This window comes from Aythya marila, assembly GCF_965140915.1.
Source record: "Aythya marila genome assembly, chromosome: 10".
Lineage (NCBI taxonomy): Eukaryota > Metazoa > Chordata > Aves > Anseriformes > Anatidae > Aythya > Aythya marila.
Window position 1 is genome coordinate 7,254,038 of NC_139051.1, and position 21,202 is coordinate 7,275,239.

A 21,202-nucleotide genomic window follows, 5' to 3' on the forward strand; every position below is an offset into this window, starting at 1 on the left:
TGAACTCAGGACCCTTATTTATTTATTTATTTATTTATTTATTGCCTAACAAAATTTAGGAAACTCAGCTGGAACACAATAGTCACTCCTTCCATATGTGGCGTCCATACTTATAAATAAACCTAGCAGAAGTGTATGTGATATTCCTATCACTTTAAAAAGCTCAAGTTCTGTTCCCAAGATAATAAAACGTCATTATTATGGTGTGAGCACAAATAGAAAAAGGAGGCTGGCCCCACTGCCCAGCAGCAGAACTATGCACATTCCTGTTGACATCACAGATGGTGCACAAAGAAGAGCTGGTGAAGCACTAGAAACATAAAAAACCGCTTGCCAAATGGGAAGAAAAATAAAAAGCCAAAAAATAAACGGAAAGCTTCAAAGTAGATCTTTGAAAAATGTAGCCACATTGTATTTTTGTGCACAACCTCCCAATAGATACAGTTTGTAGTTTTTGAAGCATTTGTAGTCCTAAGGCATATTTTACCCTTTAAGCTTTAAATTCTCCAATTCCTCGTAATACAGACACTTGTCTGGGAAGACCTTTGACTTGACATCAGATGATTTTTGGCAAAAGAAATAATGGAATTTCAAATGACTCTTCCCTTCTTTCTCAACTACCAGGACAATGGAGCCTAGCAAGGTTTGGGCCCCACCAACAACTGGATTAGCAGAAATCCTTCCCCTTTAACAACAATGCCATGTAGTTAAGCTAATATTTTTTTCCTATTTCTACAGCTTTGTCAAAGAAAAGAATTACATTTTGATATTAATTACTGCAATGTTGTCTGCAACCACAACAACAGTCCTTACCCATACCTATTAGAAGCTGTCCTGTGCTAGGGCTGGTCATTTTTAATCTTTCCCCAAGCAATGGCAGCTGCACAGAAGCCAAGGAGAACAACTATTTAGTGAGAGAGACCTCTCCGAGGGAGTAACACCTCTCGCAGCACCCATCTCCACAGAAAAGCAGCAAGAGAGACCCAGAACAGCGGTCATACTCACTGATGCAAGCAGAAAGAGAAGAAAACGTAGGCTGCAAAATGGCTCTCTTAGAGTTGCAATCTCTGTGCCAAATTTAGGAAGCCAGTCCTAGAAAGACATGATGGGGAACAGGCTCTATAAAGAGGCAATTACAAATAAAGAAGATTCAGTATGAATAATACAGCCATTAGGAAACTCAATACCTGGGTTACTGCCGTACTACAAATCTATGCCAATGCTTGAGATCACTGGTGGCATATGCCTGCTCCTCCAAAAGAAGTAACCACCATGCTTTACTGTACTAGTTTAAAGGGAAAATCAATCAACAGTCTTACACACTTGGGGCCAAAAATATTACATAGAGTGAGTACATTTTATTGTCGACATTTTCAAAGATAAAGGCTATTTTGAAATGTAAACACCACGCAGCCCTGTACTATTATTATCGTGACACACAGGATGCAGCTCATGGTGTTAATAATTCATCCAAAAGAAAAGTACAACCTCAGCAGTTTAAGTTATGAACAATTAAAAAAAAAAAAAAAAAAAAAGAAAGAAAAAAAGGAGCTAATTCCAGAATTAGGGCTTAATGTTTGTTTGTTTTTTAAAAAAGCTAGTCATTTACCTTAGTACTGCATAAAATCCCACTGAAATCATTTGATGCCTTTCACTAGTACAGTTCAGAACAAGTTCAAGAGCTTGCAAGACCAGGACAGATTTCTTTAACATAAACATTTGAAAATAGCAGCTCGTGAGCTACTTCCTTCCATGTGTTTGATGACATTTTATCTACAGTTACAGTTAGCTGCTCCTGTCTGTACAAGTCTTTCACGTAATAGTAGGAAAGAAAAGCTTTACTAGAAACTGGCCTGTAAATACCCTCCTATTCCAAGCCTGGCAAAGCGGCTGCAGCTCAAGTGCAATTTAGTTTTTTCTTTAAAAAAAAAAAATAATAATTTCAAACTCATTACATCATGTAAAAAAAATCCCATATGTTTTGCTTTAATATACATATGCACAAGTTTATTTTAGAATATTATATTGTTCAAAACTGCTCTAGCTTTACATAAACACACACACACCAAAAACCACAAGCAGATCTCAAAAATGAAAAAAGAAAAAACATTAAATAAACGTAACTGCCAAAGCAATATTGGAATGAAACTGAAGTGAAAATATTTACAATGAACCACAAAATCACAGGTGCATACTTGTAGCTATTAGTAGCATGGCTTTGTTCTACTTTCAACTCTTAGAAGCCAATCTTTATTCATATCAGTAGTAAAATCCAATTTATCTGCTTCTTTTCTTTTATTAGATCATTACTATCCACATGTAATCAACATGTACATTTTTATCTTAATAAATGCAAAAGGCAGAGGACCAGAAAGAATCCCTCATGGATTTCACACATTCTACACTAACGTTTTGCAAAACAAAACCAAAACAGAATGTTTGTTTACACCAAGTCTCTACTAAAATATTATCATAATACAAGTTGGACTGGGTGTTTTGTAAATCCTAAAGAGAAATAACATTTGGGGCTGAATGTATTGACTTTCATATGAATTTGTTTGCATACATGGTTGCTTTCATAGCCACACATATCACCACTTCATATCTCAATTGCAAATTTGCAATATATCAAAATAAATATACATGTATACATACTCCACATATATAGCATATGTTATGGCCAATCTCTCCTCTGTCAGTAAGTTTGAAATTAATTTTTCTATTTACCTTTTGCAATTCCCTGAAATAGCTTATGAAGCAGATCTTTTTCCCCACGAGGTGTTTTTCTCAGTCTGCCTGTACTTTTCAAGCCCAAATTCTATTCCCGCTTGCACGTAAAATTTGGAAGTGGCCACAAAGGCACTCGGACGCCTTTGAACAGAATCTGATCTTCAATCTGAAAGTGATCTTTCATGCCATGCCACGCTTGCATGTTTTGCTCTTGCACTTCTGAAACCACTGGTTTGCTTTTATGGATTATTTCCTTAAATGCTTCAGTCCTGAGCCATCTCATAACTACGTGCTGGGCTACAGAGCCGTGTTCACTCTGACTTTCCAACAGCAACACCACCTTATACCAGTCTACAGCCCGGTGATTACAAAATTCACTCTGATGGAAAGAATTAGTGGCATTAATCCCCTCCGGATGGAGGATGGCTGGGTTGAAGTCCCCCACACATGTGGCGAGCGTTGTAGCGGATAACAGCCCCGCTAATGACAAAAAGGGAACCAGAACCATTACCACCTCCTGGGTTTTGAAAGCAAAGATTGACCTTTACTCCTTGTTTGAAAGAAAGAGCTTATGATCCTAATTTCAAGAGAGCGTGAATCCAAAATGCTCCCCGGAGGAAGGTGCTTAGCTCTGGATATAGGCAGGATTTAAGCACATTCCTTCTTCAGCTACTGCGCAGAAAATGTGCAGATTCATCAGCTCCTTCAAGCTGCTTCAGCTGGTATAATCCTAATGAAATACCAGAAAATTCTGAGGCATTCGGCTCTCCCCGTTCTCGTGGTAACACCACCCATCTGGCCCCAGCTAGACCGAGTCTTCCCTTTGGCACACCCAGCTGGAGCAGAGCGAGGAGCTGCCCGCCCTGCATCTCCCCATCTGGGGCCGGGACTCTCTGCCGGAGAAGACCACTTATCTTCTCCACGTACATCTCCTGAAATATCGGTGTAAACCCTTTGTCTTCACGGCAACTGAAGCAGTGTTTTAGAAGCAACACTTGACCCACTCACAAAAGAAGACGAGACAGAGGAGAGCATGCTTTCTCCCTAAGAAGGCCTCAGCCTCTCTTTGCAGTTTTACCCTGCTCCCAGTCACTCTCAGTAGGGTAACAATGCTCAGGAACAAAGCACGGTGTTACCACTCGACATGTGACATATGAAAAGCATAAAGATGAGCAGCCATCACCAAAGAGTGTACCATGCCTGTTTCATTGCTCAGAGCTAGAAATCAGGGTATGAGCACGTGCTTCACTGTATCATGTTTTACGGGAACCGTAAATTGTAGCTGCTCTCGAACTGACAGAGTTACTCTATTAAAAGAAAATATACTTTAAACAATAAAAATATCCAAGGCAAAATAGAAAACCATTTTAAAATCAGAACCACAAGATTACCAATATAGACCTGATACTCTTTTTCTCCATCTCCTGAGACAAAAATGCTTCTTCCAACACCTTTCCACAGCACGGGGCCTTACTTCACCAAGCTCAAAGCCTTGTAAAAATTTCTAGGTGTTCTCTCATAGATCTGCACTGCTTCTGAAAAGGAAAAAAACTGGAACAAACAAGAAAACCAACCAAGCACCTTCTATAAACTTGAGGGGCTGACTCAGAAGCTGCGCAATAGCTCTGATTCAGCTCTCCTGGCGAGTCAGGGCACCGTGATGCTCATGGTGGAGGTCGGGCACGAGCTGCCTGCCACAGGAGGAAACTTTCCGAGGCTTTTCCTCGGAAGCTTTTTGCAAAATTTCCTCAGGAGCACTAACAGTTATTTATTTAGATGTCACAGGAGTAAATATGGCATTCACAACCCGCTGGTTGTTCATCCCTTGTTTAAAGGCATGGTTAAATATAAATGTTTACCAGCTGGGCCAGTGCCAACAAGGACAATTCTGCTTCTTAGTGGGAAAATCTCTTTCAACGCCCACCTCTTCCTCTGAAAACTCTGCAATGCCATCAATGATCTTCAGGGCACAACATGAATGCCACCAAATCTGTCATGTGCTCTTTTTCATATAAATAAATAAATATAATGATAAAGGCCACACTAAAAACATCCTGCCAACAAAGAGGCTACTAGATAAGTGACTAAATCTGTCAAAACAGCTCCAAAAGCGTAAATAGCTGCTTCCTGACAAAATACATGAAACACGAAGTGCCACCCTAAATTTCCCCAAGTCATTTTAAACCACAGAACGCAGGCACAGCGCGGAACCTCCTCTGCATCGCACAGGTGAAAGCTCTGCTGTTAATCATTTCCAGGTTAAAAACAAAACCTAACGATCCACTACACCTTGCAGCAGTTTCATGATACTTTGACATCCACGAGCTACCTGCTACAACTCCCTGACGTCCTTACCAGGTAGGAGCCTATTGAGTTCCCAGTAGCAGCATCACGACGCAGCGTGCCACCCCTGAGCTTTGATGATTCCACTGCCACAACTAACGCACCTTTTGGTACATGTGTGAGGAATGCTTTCCTTTGCTGGCAGCACCCCTACACCTGCAAGCTCTGTTTTCCACACTGAATACCTCAATTTCCAGTATTACTTGGTTTCAACTCGGGTTTGATGAGTTTTACTCAATTAGTGACTGATCACCTTAAAATATATAATAATTGATCTTCAAGCTTCATAAATATTCAGTAGGATCCAGATATGAAATGCTGGGAGTGGTTAGATAATTCCTGAGAAGACCTCTGCCAAAGGGCAGCACCAGAATGCCACCTGTGGAAGCCACGTTCCCCAAGACACGGAGCCTTTACTTGGGAAAAAGTTACTTAAACGGACCATGCAGCACACTGTTTTTTCAAAAAATGACTAAGAGAAATTTTGTTTCCCCAAATAAGCCTTCATGAGAAAAGCAGCAGTAGTAATGAAATGTTTCTAACACAAAAAATATTTTCAGGACTTGTATTTGCAAAGTGCTTCTATCAAAAAATATGGAATTTTACATGTTTGTTTCAGTAATGAAGTAAAAAATATGAAATAAAATAAAAAAGCAAAACAAGGAAAAAAAAAACACATAGCCACAACTTGTGGTTACTTTAAAACCCAGCCTTCTATTAGATAATAATGTAAAGTGTTAACGATACATTTAATCAATTTTGGTAACACAGGCAGTAGACAGCAAAATTGATTTCTGTTCAGATAACAAAACGTAGCATTTTTAAATTATTGCTATTGTCGCTCCAATTGCAATGAGCATTTTTACTCTCCCTTCTCTTGTTATGTTGTAATTCTCTGAAAATGTGCTAGCTCTGCAGAAACACAAGGGTCCATGTTAGGAAAGCTTTTCACAAGGCTAAGAACCACACTGTGTACTGTCTAAAAAAAAAAAAAAAAAAAAAAAAGCCTACTACTTTTTTTTCTTCCCATCACTGGACTGAAAACATCCAGCTCTATCTGCCAAAAGTGAATATTTTCGTATCTGCAGAACTAGGCAGCAAGTGTCTAAGAATTTTTACGGAACGGGATGACAAGCACAAAACACTGCTGCTGATTTTCAGTAAGCACTGAGGCTAAAGAAGCCAAAGACGATGGCAAAGAAAACACAGCACTAAGTTAAGACAAGAAAAGAGGGTGACACCAGTAGTTTAGCTTGACAGCTGTCTTGCACAAAATCATGGAACACAATCAACAAAGAAATAAAGGACGGTGGTAAAAAGTAATGCTAAACATAGGCTTACAGAAAATAGGTCTCACTAAATAAAGGCGGCGTGGCTTTCTGACAAGAATATAGGTTGGACTGGATAAAAATACCTTGTAGTTTCTGACCTGCTATACTTAGATCTCTGTAAGATTTAGTGCCACGCAAGTCTGATTTAGAAGTTATTCAACACGAAGAAAACCTGGAACCTAAAACCACCTCATAAATTATTAGGGTAGCTTAGGAAAAATATTTTAAATCCACCTCATCAATAGTTAAAGCTGTTTTCTTAGTTCTAAAAATCATAGCTCATTATACCCTTGAATATTATGAAAAGCTTCTTCCCCTTTAACTTTTTCTGCAGTTGGAAAATATATGTATACACAGAGTATATATAAAGAGGAGATGTTATAAAGGTAATTTAAACTTTATGAAATAAGTTCAGAATTTTTTTTCAAGAAAGAAAACTCAACATTAACAGATTTCCTCAATTAAAACAAAATAAATCAGGTGTACTTAAAAGCCATTTTTCAAGGGGAAAAAAAAAAGGATAACGATGAAAAATCTGAGCCAGTTCCACACACGTGTAACATCTTGCAGTGCTAAACTTACCTAGCTTATACTTCTCGTACCCAGAGTCACCTGGAAACATTACAGAGGATCATTTCACACTTCTGACAAGGACAGGTGCGTAACAAATTATTATGTATAAGCTGCTTCAAGGTCTTACCATATGGCACACATAAAGGAATTCAAGGCAAGAGGAAAAACTACTTCACATTTAGCTTGGTTGAAAGCTTGCACACACAGGTACTTATTCCAAATGACCTGGCATGGAGGAAGGTGCCATATACCCTGCGCAAGACATTTTTTCCTACTGCATCAGTCTGCAATACTGAATCCTTAAGACCAAGAACAGAGAACTTCCAAGAATTTTGTAATAAGTAATATGAACGATGACAAGAATGGCATAAAAGTAATTCAGTGTTATTAACTAATTATACAGACTGCTATGTTCTAAATTAATTACTCAAGGAATTTGTCATTGTGGAGGGTTTGATAAGACTATCTGACCAACACTGGAATGACAAACAAAAAGTGAGAGATTATACTGGATTAAAAGACAGAAAATAACACAAAAGTTTTCTAACTTTATAAAACAGATAATTGTGGATTCTCACCTATAGTACTCTCCAGTTCTGATCAACTTCTCATGACAATAGAAACAGAAAGAGCATACAGAAGGTCAAGAAGAATATTAAGCCTTCATAAGACTGGGATGCTTCAAGATGTTGAAGATCCTAGTTCCAAGAGGCAATCAATGGGTAAAGAGGGAAAGGCAGCAACAAACAGCACAGTACAAAACCTGTGTAGAGGAGTTCACCTCGGCCTTCTTCTCACCCTGTGCCAGAGTATGAGGGCTGTATCAGAGGGACTGATGTCTTAGGAAAAGCAAAGGGTTTTGTCAAATCAGGTGTATTAAATGGCAACAAATGAAGAAAAGAACTTATTTTTTGTAGTACAAACTCAGTTCATGTATGCATGGTCCATTCTTTGGCCCAAACTTTGTATAACTGAATAGTCAGATTTTCACATAAAAGTGTATCACTCACAAATCATATATAGAGTAATACACGTAGATGTCAAGAACAGAATTACTTATCTAAATTTTCTGTGTTGGAAATTGTTTATTCTCCAAAGTTCAGTTGGTGTTTCAATGACCCCTCACTGGAGTGCTTTCCCAATAGCACCTTCCAAAGAACCTGATCAGTTGCCACCGTTGAAGGCAAAGTAGTGGCTTGAAACCACCTAGCGATACGTAAATTTCTGTTAAATGCCTCTGTCCAGAACAAAAAAGAACCGGTAATCACCCACAGCTCTAAAAGCAGGAGAACAGATGACGCTGCACGTGATTTTGTTCTTACCTCCATTTTCTGCATGACCCTGGGGCTGTCAGCGCAAGGCCCTGCGCAGAACAAGCCCTCAAACCTGCAGGTTTGAGGCCAAAACCACGAGGGAGTACCAGGGTGGCAACCCTGGATGTACCATTACTACAGTGGGACATAAATTACGGTCATGTTGCCAACTTTAGGATGGCATAGGTGTCCAAGTCAGTGGTCCAAAAAGCTAAAACTCAACGCTTGATACCGGTAACACCGTAGTATCTCCAGACACCCAAGCACCAGAAAAAGAGATTTCTGCATCCCTAGAACCAAATGGGCTTGGAGGTCCCTTCCACCCCAAGCCATCCCGTGACACCAGGCCATCCTGCTCCAAGCCCTGCTGCCTGCCCTCCCGGTGTCACACCCCACAGGGACAACCCCAGGGCTCCAACAGCCCCCACACACCCCCAAGGACACCTCCATCCCCACACCCCGCTGCAGCCACCCTCGGGGAACCCCGGCCCCTAGGACCCCACAGCGGGGTCCACAGGACCCAGAGGACGAAGACACCGAGGTGGAAGCCTCAGGATGAAGTCTTGAGGGGCTCAGCGAGGCGTCGAGGCCAGGGCTCCATGTGCCGGGGGGCTCGGGGCTGGAGAGGTGGAGCCTGGCTCGGGGCGGGGGGGGGGGGGATCGGGGCCCTTTTTCTTCCCTCCCCCTTCATCCCCTCACCTGGCGGGGCCGCCCCTCGCCAGGGGGCCGCTCCGTCGCCCTCCGGCCCTCCCCACCGCCTGTCCTCCTCCGTCCCCTGTCCTCCTTCACCGGCGCTGCCACCGCCGCCGCCGCTCAGGCCCCGGCCGCCGCCGCCGCCTCCCCCTCCATGGCGGCCGCTCCCGCCGGCTGCATTGTGGGAGCTGACCTCACTCCCTGCCGCCGCCCCGCCGCCTCCTTCGCTCGCCGCCATGGGGGCCGTGACCGACGGTGAGCCCTCCCTCCTGCCCTTTTCCCTTCATCGTGCCCCCTTCCAGCCCTATCCGACCCCACAAACCCCCCAGACCCTTTCACCAACCTCTCCCCCCCGCCCCCCTCCCGGCCGCCCTCCTCTGTCCGCGGCCTCCCCTCCCGCTGCTTCTCCTCCGCGGGTCCTCCCGGGGTAACCCTGCCCGGGACAGGCACTAAAAAAAGAAAAAAACGTTTTTATTTTTCTTTTTATTTTTTCTTTCCCTCAGATGAAGTTATCCGCAAACGGCTTCTAATCGATGGCGACGGGGCGGGTGACGACAGGCGGATCAATTTGTTGGTGAAGAGTTTCATTAAGTGGTGCAATTCCGGATCTCAGGAGGAAGGGTATTTGTTGTCTTTTTTTGTTGTTGTTGTTGTTTTGGACTATTTAGTCTGCGTTTCTGTGGGAAATGGGGCTTGATCTGCTTTGAAAAAGCAAATCTACTGTGTTAAAATGCACGCATCTGCTGCTCTGCTTTGGCTCTGTGGTGTTTCCAGGACAAAGACGGGGTGTTAGCGTAGGAGATGCGGACTGGAGATGGTTCAAAAATTACTCCACAACCCCCTTCATGAAATCTAACAATGCTCTGAATGTCCTCAAGATTGCCTTGTTGCTTCACGATCCATCAGTCACGATATTATAGCAGGATCTTGACTTGAATAGTTTAGGTGGTGGTTGTGCAGTTGTTCCCCTAGGTAAGGGCAGTGCTGTTCCTGTGTCTGCTTCTGCTGGTCTTTATTTTTTAAAAATCAGACCAAAGCAGTGGGGGAAATAATACAGTGTTCTGCTGTGGGGGCTGTTTTAAGAACAGATGTAAATTCCAGGAGGACACCAGGTAAGGATAGCAGGTACAGTGAAGCACTGGAGTATTTAAATGTTAATCTTGGTGGTCACAGAGCGTACAATGCCTGGATCAGCCTGTGCAGTGCTTTAATACCAACTTTGAACCTTATAGAACATCATGATAGAATTACTTGATACAGTGTTTCTGACTGCACTTCCAAAAATTATACATTGAATCCTTGAAATATTTTATTTGTTTAGTAATTACTGTTTAACTGTTTCTTACGTTACCTGAGGCTTTGTTTTCTTGTTATATAGACAGGTATTTTCATGCTGCTTAGGAATGAATATTTTGTCTGCTTTCAGTTACAGTCAGTACCAACGGATGCTGAGTACTTTATCGCAGTGTGAATTTTCAATGGGAAAAACTCTTCTGGTATATGATATGAACCTGAGAGAAATGGAAAATTATGAAAAAATCTATAAGGATATAGGTAAAGATGAGAAAATACTATTTGTTTATTTTTGTTGTTGTTGTTGACTATTTCTCTTTCATGAAGAAACTAGAGCCAGTTCTGGTGAACATAATATATACATATGATGAGTAATTTATTTCTTTTTAAATAGCACCCATGATTACCTTGTAAGCCTCTCATCCACATGTACAATACATATAAATAAAAGCTTTTTAAATCTACTGAAGAGTATGTAGGTTTGAAGCTTAAGGAACTAGCAGGCCACCATATCAAAAACAGCTATTTATATTTTTATAGTTTAGTAGAATGGCTTGTTGACATGTGTTGTTTGACTTCAGTCTAACTCTGTACATCGTTTTGTTAAAGAAAATAGTATAGCTGCAGCACACGAGAAGATTTCTGAATGCAAGAAACAAATCCTGCAAGCAAAAAGAATTCGAAAAAATCGCCAGGGTAAGAAGCAACATCTACATTTACACTGTGTGGTTTCATACATTGTACCAGAAAATAGATTATAAATTTTTGAAAATGCAGGGGAAAATACTAGCATTGTCAATACTATATGTAGCCTGGTGGGTTTCATACCTCCTAGTATAAGTTTGCAGGATGAGCCAGTAGATCTCAGTGACATACAACATCAGGAAAACCTAAAGAGCAGTTCAGGGAGTTGTTTCCAGGCCAAAGAAAAAACAAAAACAAAAGCATCCAATGGCAATTCAGGTGACATAAGACCTAAAGCATATTATTAACAGCAAGACAAAAAAAAAGACATATCCAACACTGAAAATATTGTGCCAGTTGCACACCCACCATCTCCATATGTAGCCTTACAAAATAACTTTTAACCAGGTACAAGAGGCATATTTGTTCCCTGCTCTTAAAAGTATATGCTGGTAATTTCAGTTGAAACTTAAAGCATTTCCTTGTAAGACAGTCTTAGCCTACTACACAATTGTTTCTATCTGAATGAGGTGTTCAGCATACGTACAATATTACCATTAGGAAACGTCTATGTTAGTTGCCTATATGACCATAATATTGTTCTTAACATGCAAAATATTGAATAAATACATTCAGTTGTTTCTCTTGTAGTATTTTGTATTTTTCTCTAAAAAACTTAAATGTTTGTGTAGTATCTTATCAACACAATTTTTTTTTAATATATATATAAAATATGGTATCTAAAAGCAGTATTTTTGAATCATACACAAAGACCAAGTGTGCAACAATGCAGTTATTTAAAGGTCATGTTTTCTGGCCTCATCTTTTGCAAAGCTCTAGTACTGGGTAAGTTTGAGTGAGTAAATAATAGCTTACAATCATATCTGAAGTTTATTTAAAATAGCTTTTGATGTGATCATCTACTTTTAAATGTTATGGTACGACATAAATTATATACATTTATATATTATATACGTATATAATATATATGACAAATTACATACATATTAATATGTATATTTGCACAAATACTTTTTTAGGTGTATAGCATATTACGTACAAATTTGAAAATATTAAAACACGTTTTCAAGAAGTAGAAAGAACTGGTACTATGCTATGGTGTGAAAGTTTTAATTCTTCAATTTGTATTTTCAGAATTGCTTAGACTAATAACATTTAAATTTCTTTCAGAATATGATGCACTGGCCAAAGTAATACAGCATCATCCAGACAGACATGAAACACTGAAGTAAGTATGAGACTGCATTAAAGTATAATAACCCAGAAAGTTACAAATCATGAGATTTGACATTTCCTTGGTTTCAGTTTGACCTTTCCTTACTGTTAAATAATTTGACACCAGAAAAACTTAGGTTTCATTTTAAAATTGTGCCCATATGAGCTTTCTTTAATTAATCTCCATCTGTATGGATTCAGAAGCATTGCTAATAATTTTGTATTTGAAATTTTTCCATTGTTAAGGTGAATGAGTGAACTCAGATGTAAATGCACGACAGTTTATCAGTGACAAGTTGATCAGGAAAGAGAGATAGCGCGGCAGTACTCTAAAGTGCACCAGCAAGTAATTATGCAGAATATATATCACACAGGCAAGTAAGATAGAATTAGAGAAAGCAGGAGAAAGCTTTTAGGCTTGTTCTATGTTTTCCTTGTAGTAGTTGTTCCTGCATGCCCGGTTATAAATCACTACCTTATATACCACAATATAACCTGCCCTAGCACGTAGATTAGACCTACCTGCTGTCCGGTGTGTCCTGATTATAACTTACAGTACTACCTGTGTCATAGTTGGATTTGGATCACTGCTTGTGCTTTTGGGTCATTTTGAATAATCATGGGGAGATCATCTTTTGAACTTTATCAAGCCACAAAAACATTCTATCTGTGAGTTTGTTCTTTACATGATTGAAGATGTAGCATTGGATTACTTTCTCATTTAAATGCAACTTGTGCCTATCCTGATGTCTTCTTTCAATAAAATTGTTATTTCACGTTTCATGGTGTTTTATAGCAAAATGAAGCTTTTTGATCATATCATTACCCTAATATAAACATTTTTATGGCTATAAACTTCTGGGACTATTTCACACACTTCTTTTTTGAATGTTTTTTTTTTTTTTCTTTCGATTTTACTACCACAATTTGGATTATTTCAGTCCATTCTCATGTGGCTGAGCTACTTCTCACTTCATTAGTCAGCATATGCCATTTATCAAGTGACACTTCATTAATAAAGAATTATTACAAGTGAAGCTTTTTCAGATAAGTCAATTGATTAAGAATGGAAATAACTAAACAATATATATATATATATTTTTTTTGTTTTTTTTAAAAAAGAGAATTCCAGGTTGTTTAGATTTTTTTGGGGCTAGTTTTAATTTTGTGCAACACATCCAGGTGTGAGTTTCTTGAGCAAAGCTAGGAATGACAGTAACTTACAGCTAGTAAATTTAGCATTTTGTCTTTTTCTTAAACATCATTTTCTCCTCTCTTTAGAAGGGTATATATTGTTAGAAATACCAGCATGCTCATGTACTGTAAGAGTGTCTACAATATATGCCCTTTTGTCCTTAGTCCTTTGTATTTGTAGCCAAAGATACAGACTTGAACTACAACAGATTGAGTCTCCATTTTACAGAGTTTATAAATGGAACATAATAGAAAAAAAAGTTTGAAGGGAACTTGCTTCAAAGGTATTTTAGCTTTAACTCACCTCTCCAAGTGAACACTAGATAAAGAAGCTAGATGAAATTTTCCTCTAGTATTTTTATTGCAAGGCTTCCTTTCTCTCCAGTTTGAGGGAAGTACAGAAAAATCAAGTACTGTTAATCAAGAAAGACCACCCTTAAATCAGAGTGGAGGAAGCCTTGCTAACAATGTCTTGAACTCAATCACTGAAAACGCTAGAGAAAATGTCTTGTGAGGAAAAATGTCATACTTTATCGCAAGAGTTACATTTATAGCTTTTGCAGGTCATATGACACAATAGGACAAAGTTCAGAGAAATAATTTTTTAATGCTTGTAAGGGACTATTTCTTGGAACAACCAGTCCTGCAGCACAAAAGAAGAGAAGTAGTTATTGACTTAGTCAAGAGTAATGCACAGTAGCCAATTCAGGAAGTGACAGGAGCTGAACCACTAAATCATAGTGCCCACGGTGTAATTAGCTGCAGTATCAGAAGAGCTGTTACAGCACTGAGAAATGACACTGTCTTAGAAAAGGAGATATAAAAATGAGAAGATTAGGCAAAGATTTTCTGGAGCTGAAAGTAAAAGAAGTAAAACACCAGGTGTAGCTTGGATGTAGCTGGAAAATTACATGTCTTCTCACAGTCTTACAGCTGACAGCAAGGCATAAACAACCACCTTTGGCAAAATAGAAGCCTTTCAGAAACCAGAAGCCAAATACTAGTGAAATAATTGAATAAGTCCATAATCTGTTAACCTGTTTCCATTGTAGGAAGGTTTAAATGTGACATCCAGCCCTCTTTCAAGCATTCCCCTCAAGATACCAGTACAGAGTTTCAGGAAAAAAAACAAAAAAGGAAAAAAAAAGAAAAAGACAATACCCTTAGGTAGCACTAAACCAGAACTTTTCCCCAACCATCATGAGTTACTCAGGACTGGAAGGTCTGTTGTGATTCCCTACCCAGACTGGTTGCAATAGCTGTCAGTGCTCCAGAAAAAAAGCCTTTATTCCCTTGCTGACCTCTATATGTCTCTGCCTGCTAATTAATCAGGGATGGTCAGCCTTAATCCACCTGACCTGTAAAGAAACATTGTTCTCGTCTTATGGAGCATAAATTATAGTAGACATTACAGGAAATCGAGAAGGGCCAAACTGGAGGTTTGAGTGTAGGAGTTATCCTTCATCCTCATTTGAAAGCTACCCAACTTACAGTACGTTATTTACCCTATCAAAAAGGAATTTTGGTGGACCACAGTGGGTCCAAATAAGAATCAAAACCGATCAGATACTTGCAGAAAGGTCCTCAAGAGGTCTTGACAGATTACATGTCAAAAGGATAAGAATAATAACAAAGAATATAGATGTTGCATGCTTCCTTTATCTCTTAATTCCATTATCTCTTAGTTTTCCATTAAAATAAAAACTGGGATTGGAGAAGGAAGTGTTTATATGGATCACACTAATAAAAGTACTAAATTTTGTTTGCCGTGACATAAACTAAATCATGCAGTATCATCCAAAATATGGATTATTTTACATATTCTGCTGTGAATTTTGCATGTTATCCACTGCTCTGTCTGCCATTGTTAGAGATAAGGTACTTGGCTATGTGTTTGAGTCAAGTCTGGCAGGTGTTGTGTGTGTTTGTTGGCTCTATCAGTTTATCAGTTATGTTCTCCACACTGATGCTATGTTTTTTATTAATCTACTCCTGTCAACATAGAGAAACTGTGAACTAGCAAGGCCTGGGAAAATACCACAGGTGTTTAGTGTAACCCGCTTCTTTAAATTTTATTTTATGGTCAAGAAATAATATGTATACAGGCAGAATGCCCGGTGTGCGGTTGTATTCCAGCTTGGTAGCCCTGTTTTCTATAAAAGTAATGAAATTATAAGTTTATAACATTATAGTTTAACCACTTAAGTGAAGTAGCCTTGCTTGTATGTCATTTAATTTACTATACTTTGTTTACCTTTGCATTGCTATTACCTATGCTATTTATTTAATGGTTCTTTTTCCTCTACTTAGTTCAAATGTATTTTTCAAGACATTCACAGAACTTTAAAAATACTGTGACAATTTCTTTTCAGGCAGCTAGAAGCTTTGGGGAAAGAACTTCAACATCTTTCTCACATTAAGGAAAACGTTGAAGATAAGGTAGGTTTTTCATAGAGATTGTTATATAATTATTTAATAGGAACATAAATAATTGATAGTCTGCTATGAGTTGGTTGGTTGTATGTGCTCTCAGATTTCTAAATATATACTTTATCATTCCAGTTGGAGCTGAGAAGAAAGCAGTTTCATGTTCTCCTGAGCACTATCCATGAGCTTCAGCAAACATTGGAAAGTAAGTGGTGTCCTTAAGTGATATACGTAGGGGTTGGGTGTCAGCAGATCACAAGTAATGACAGCTTCTAGCAGTGGACTGGCTAAGTGCAATTGAAGATGTTGACCTCTTGCATCGGCAACATCTATTTCCAATCTCAGTCAGTTCAGACTTTTTTTTTTTTTTTTTTTTTTTTAATTCTATGAGCTAGCCACTATGTCATCTCCTGACTAGCCTTAGGCTGTAGGCAACAGACTTCTTTCAACTTGAAAATGTGGAGATTGAGAATAGCTATTTCAAGTGTGATTTTTTTGTTTGTTTGTTTTACAAAAAAAATAATCTTGTGCATAGTTTCCAAACTTTCTTGTATAATTCAGGTTTCAGTAATAGTGAACATGTCACTGTCCTCATGGTATCATTGGAGGTATTACTAAAAATAAATTGGAATATAGAAAAGCCAAATGACTTACCTACTCAGGCAGGAATCCAGTAATAGAGCGGAAACTAAAACTGTCAAACATGAGCTAAATTCAGGAATGCAGTCATTAATCTTTTATCGTACAAAGAATATTTTTAAATTGATGTTTACAGCTCATGCTCTAATATAGGCAATATCATTTTAAATATTATTTGCTGGATATTTGCCATGCCTTTTAAAGACACAATAGTTGGTATAGTCTGTGGAATGTGACCTGATTAACATACATAGGTGGCTATAAGAGCAGACTTCCATTCTCTAAGGCCCTTTAGATCTTCTTAAGCAGAATGAACAGTTAATCCTAGGTGCACTTTTGCAGAAGGTTACTGTTATTAAAGTGTTACTAACACTTGCTTAAATATTAGTCTCTAAAATACATTTTCATATGGATGTGTGGTTTACCTTTCAGTGTCCAGAATTTTGTTAAAGAAATAACAGCTTAGTGGAAGGCACAACTTTATATGAAATAAATAAACCATCAATAAACAAAGATAAGGCATGTAATTCGAAGCAGTCTGGCACTATTTGCTTTAATTGATCCTATAGAATTTAATCAATTTTTTCTGTAATAGCTGTAGCATATATCAGCCTTAAACTTCAGGAGGATTTTTTTTTTTCCCAATATAGTCCATAAATATAATTTAAGCATATTTGACTAACGATAATATATTATTTTAGATGATGAAAAACTTTCAGAAGCTGAAGAATCTCAAGAAACCCAGATGGAAACAGAGACCAAACAGTAGATACGTTGTGAAAACCACTGAAGAATGTCCAAATATCTTCATTTTGTGTTCAAGCCAGTAGTGAAAGAGCAGGAGCTAAAAACTTTTTCTATTGCTCCTCTGAATTTTTATACAAAAATGTTTTGCTTATGTTTTGTTTTGCTTATGCTTCAGGTAAAAACAGTTCCAGGTCTGTACAGGCAGACACTTTGTGTTAGTCCACAAACTTTGTAAACCAAAACACATTTCTTGTCAAAGGGTGAATCTTCTGTACAGTATTTGTGAACTAAGGTGTTTGCAAAACAGTGTCAATAAAAGGTGTTTACAAACACTCTTCTATTATTTAGTAGGCCATGAGTCTAATAGCAAGGGCTCTCTTTGTTATTTGATATTGCTCTGGTGTCAGTGCACATTTGCACAAGTCCCAGTTTCCATACCATAGTCCAGATGGGATCTAAAACAGAACCAAGGTCTTAGTTTTTCAAAGGAGTTGCCATTTTAGAACTTGTGTGTGACTAGACTAGCATTTGCTAATCTAATTCTGTAGAGACTATTTGTTTTATATGAGTGAGTATTTGTCAAAGGGTGCAAGACAGCAAAAATCGTACTGTACTGTTTTTTAAGCCAATGCAAAGAACTGCAGCAATCTGTGCAACCGTGTCAAGTCACATTTGAAACTGATACATTTAAAAGTGCTGTGTAAGTGCTTTGTTCTCGTAGAACCAGGAGTCTAATCCTGATAACACTTGTTATCTGCTTCTGGATTTTCTCTGTTTAAACATATTATGAAATGCATCATAGTTCCTGAAACAGGAACAGTAGACGCTGACGGTGGAACCCTTCCTTCCTCATGATGACAAAAGTAAGCTGTAGAGCTGCAATTGTAATGTTAAAGAATATCAGATACTTTTGTTATTAATAGGTGGAATGTATCCACCTGGACTGTCCTGTAGCTTGCAGCTGAGCAGGTTGCTGGGAGGTACGAAATACAGGTTTCTACCATCCCAACAGGAGAAGAGAATTGAGCATGCTTTATAAGATTTTGTAAGACAGGGGCAAGGAACAAGGGGCAGTAGCAGGTCATGTCAGTACCTGTTAGCTGTGTTCTAAAACCACCTGTTAAATCAACCCTTCTGTGGCTTGGGTAAAGGAACACATTTTGGATCTTGCTCAGACTGTGAGGTAAGTGTATGTGGTTAAAGTAAAACAACATTACGCAGAATGGAGCCTCCTCAAACTGGGTGGCAGGTGAGAGGGATTTCTGGGGCTTGAGCATTGGACTTCTGTAGTCTAAATGCCATGTAATTCCCACTCTCAGTGGCTGTGGATCTGCGTGCGTTGGGCTGCACAGACATATCTGAGCTTGTTTTGCTTGCATTCCAAGTTTGCTAAAGGCAAGCCAGCTGAACGAGAAGTCGTACAACTTCAGTAGCATGGTGCAGCCCTGGACTTAGAAGCTGTCAAAAGTCCTCCACTTCACAGCTGGTCAACTCAGAACACAGGGGAAGCTCAGGTTTGCTGATACGATAGAGCCTGTGTAGACATGCACTGCTTCTTGTGCTCTTAAGGTTTTGCAGACTGGGGCGGGGGTGGTAGTAAGCAAACAAAAAGGATTTCATATGAAAAATACACTGTCAAAGTATTTACTGTTCTGTGTTTTTTTCCCCCACTCCTAACAACAGTGAACAGCAAAATATTTTGTAAAGCAGCAATACTAAATTATTGCTAAATCAGGGAGGAGTCACCTTCATGAATTATGAGGATCATAAATGACAAAGTCTGAAGACACTTTTAAAGTGTATTAAATTTTTTTGTTGTTGAAAGGCCTTCTGTTAGCCACAGGAGTGGGTGACGTTTAACAACTAAAACTGGTTTCCGTAACAGCAGCAGCATGAAAAAAATAATCATGTTTTCCTATTCATTATTTTACACTGTTCTTTGGAAATCATTTGGACCATTCAAGTATCTTCTCCAGGAACTTGGACTGATCTCATTAATCTCAGGATCTTGCACTGAACCTGACCAGAAACATGCCAGCATGTCAGTCTGCCCACCTAGTAATACATACACAGAATTGAAACTTGTACTCAAGAGAAGCAATACAAATGTATGGCAAAGGAAGGAATACATTCTAGTTTGGATTACAGTGATGCAATCTCGAAAAAAATTACTGCCCTAGAAAATCAACTCGCCCTAGAGCAGTGTGGCAGCAAGAGGTTGGTGTCACCATACTGCCTTGGAGAGTAACCACAAAAAGTATGACATCAATTCATTGCAAATGCAGCCTCAGAGGGACATCCACAATCTTCGCTCTTTTTTTTTTTTTTTTTTTCAGTATTCATACCTCTAACTTTTTGAGCACTGGGTTTGTACCCAAAGAGAAACAAAAACAAATGAGGCTCTAATGCCAGGCAGTGTTTAAACCACTCCATTATTAAAGCACAAGTTCCAGGTTCTTATCTGCTCTGCATAAGTTGAAAATACATAACTGCCTCCCTCTTTATTCTTCTGATGAATTTTAATTTGTCATATTTCCAAGGCACAGATGATTGTCATTGTTTCATCCCTGCCTGGAAAGCTGCCCTGCTATGATGTTTCTTACCTTCATTGACTCTCGATGTACACATATAAAGATCTGTACACTTATAAACTCCAGGTCTCAATAGCCAAGCCATTTAAATAAGAAATCTTTCCTGTTTTTATGATCTGCCTCATCCCTATCTGAGCTGAAAGATATCTAAATGCTGTATCTTAATTTCATTGCCATACAGATGCAAAAATACAGGCAGAAAGAGATGCTGAAGTGACAAGCTGACATTTTCTATGCTGTTTTTCTGTCCTCTCCAAACAAAAGAGAGGTAGAGGGAGAGGGGAACGCTGGACAGAATTGGTAACTTGAGCAGAATTTTAGACAAAGATTTAGCAAGAAGGGAGAGAAAGAAGGTCACAGTGACACACTGCAAAGTGATGGGATCCCTCTGAAACCATGGTAATTTGAAGACAGCTGCTGACAGTAAAGAAAATTGCAAAACTACAGCCCAAAATTTTATGATAGAAATTAATTATATTAGATATTTGTCATGCAAGCTTTCTAGCTGTCACAACTGGCTTGTACCATCCTTTCCACCACTCCTTTATTTCAAGTCTCAGAAGATTTTTGTGGGAAAGGAAAAGCAAAAGAAGTACAAGTTGTATTAGTTTTGCTCTGGGAACCTGAGTGCTTTTTATTTTACAGAATATGTGCATCAGGGAAATCCTGTACTAGTATATGAGCCACTGAAAACATATATACAACAGACACCAGAGAAAACAAGTCAGAAGTAGGGAAGTTCTGTATCTCTCATGCTTCATCCCAGTTACCAGACATGTTCTTGGGTTACCTCAACCTTCATTTCCCATATCCCATGGATAAACTTTATTATCCACGTCTAGATGTCCCTAGAAGTGCCACTCGCAGCCCAGGCCCACGTGTTGCCAGGCGCTGTGCAAAGGCAGAACAAAGCAGCCACTCCTGCCCCAAAGGCACCGGACAGCACAGTTAAAACCATTTTGGAGCAGTGCCCTGAGCAGAGCACACACAGTGGCTCACCTGCAAACACTCTGCTGTTTGCCCTGACATAGCATCCTTCAGCTGCCTGCTGCCAGCCCCCCATGGCTGAATTCTGGGGTGCGTTTGGGGGCACCAGGGCCAGCACCTACCCACTGAGGGGGCTCAGCAGCCTGGCCCCAAGTTAAAGAAGAGATTCTCCACCCATTCAAGAGTAACCCTGAAGTAAGGACCACGGTGTGCTGTGGTCTTTGTCCAGGTTAGCAGCATCCTGAAGAGGATGAGTGGCCTCATACCCCTGTGCAGGATGAAATGAGGGAGCGCTTGTTTCAAGGGAGCTGTGGCTCCATCCTCACACAAGGCAGCACTGCTGGTGTTGCCGCCTGCATGGCAGGAGCCAGTATTAACTGAGGAACACATAATGAAGGATTCTGAAATGAGTTTAAGTTTG

General features: G+C 39.3%; 2 protein-coding genes across 4 annotated transcripts in view; one reads left to right on the plus strand and one right to left on the minus strand.

Moving 5' to 3' along the window:
* The window catches only part of ATXN7 (ataxin 7), a 78,460-nt gene extending 69,335 nt beyond the window's left edge, over positions 1 to 9,125 (minus strand). For 2 of the 3 annotated variants that reach the window (XM_082768510.1, XM_082768508.1), the window contains exon 1: positions 8,990 to 9,125. The gene's annotated coding sequence lies outside the window, so the exon portion shown is untranslated. Of the gene's footprint in view, positions 1 to 1,005; positions 1,093 to 8,989 lie in introns of all 3 variants that reach the window. The other variant, XM_082768509.1, reaches the window with a different exon arrangement.
* On the plus strand, positions 9,105 to 17,552 carry THOC7 (THO complex subunit 7). The gene is made up of 8 exons (XM_082768512.1): positions 9,105 to 9,238; positions 9,487 to 9,604; positions 10,410 to 10,537; positions 10,886 to 10,972; positions 12,152 to 12,209; positions 15,763 to 15,829; positions 15,953 to 16,022; positions 17,158 to 17,552. The coding sequence occupies exons 1-8, from the start codon at positions 9,220 to 9,222 to the stop codon at positions 17,223 to 17,225; spliced, it is 615 nt and encodes a 204-aa protein (XP_082624638.1). The 5' UTR covers positions 9,105 to 9,219; the 3' UTR covers positions 17,226 to 17,552.
* The last annotated feature ends 3,650 nt before the right edge of the window (positions 17,553 to 21,202 follow it).

Excerpts from the sequence above, each read along its gene's own strand:
- THOC7 (XM_082768512.1), top strand. Across the intron at positions 15,830-15,952 it reads AGGAAAACGTTGAAGATAAG|TTGGAGCTGAGAAGAAAGCA; the intron begins GTAGGTTTTTCA and ends TTATCATTCCAG. Across the intron at positions 16,023-17,157 it reads GCTTCAGCAAACATTGGAAA|ATGATGAAAAACTTTCAGAA; the intron begins GTAAGTGGTGTC and ends ATATTATTTTAG.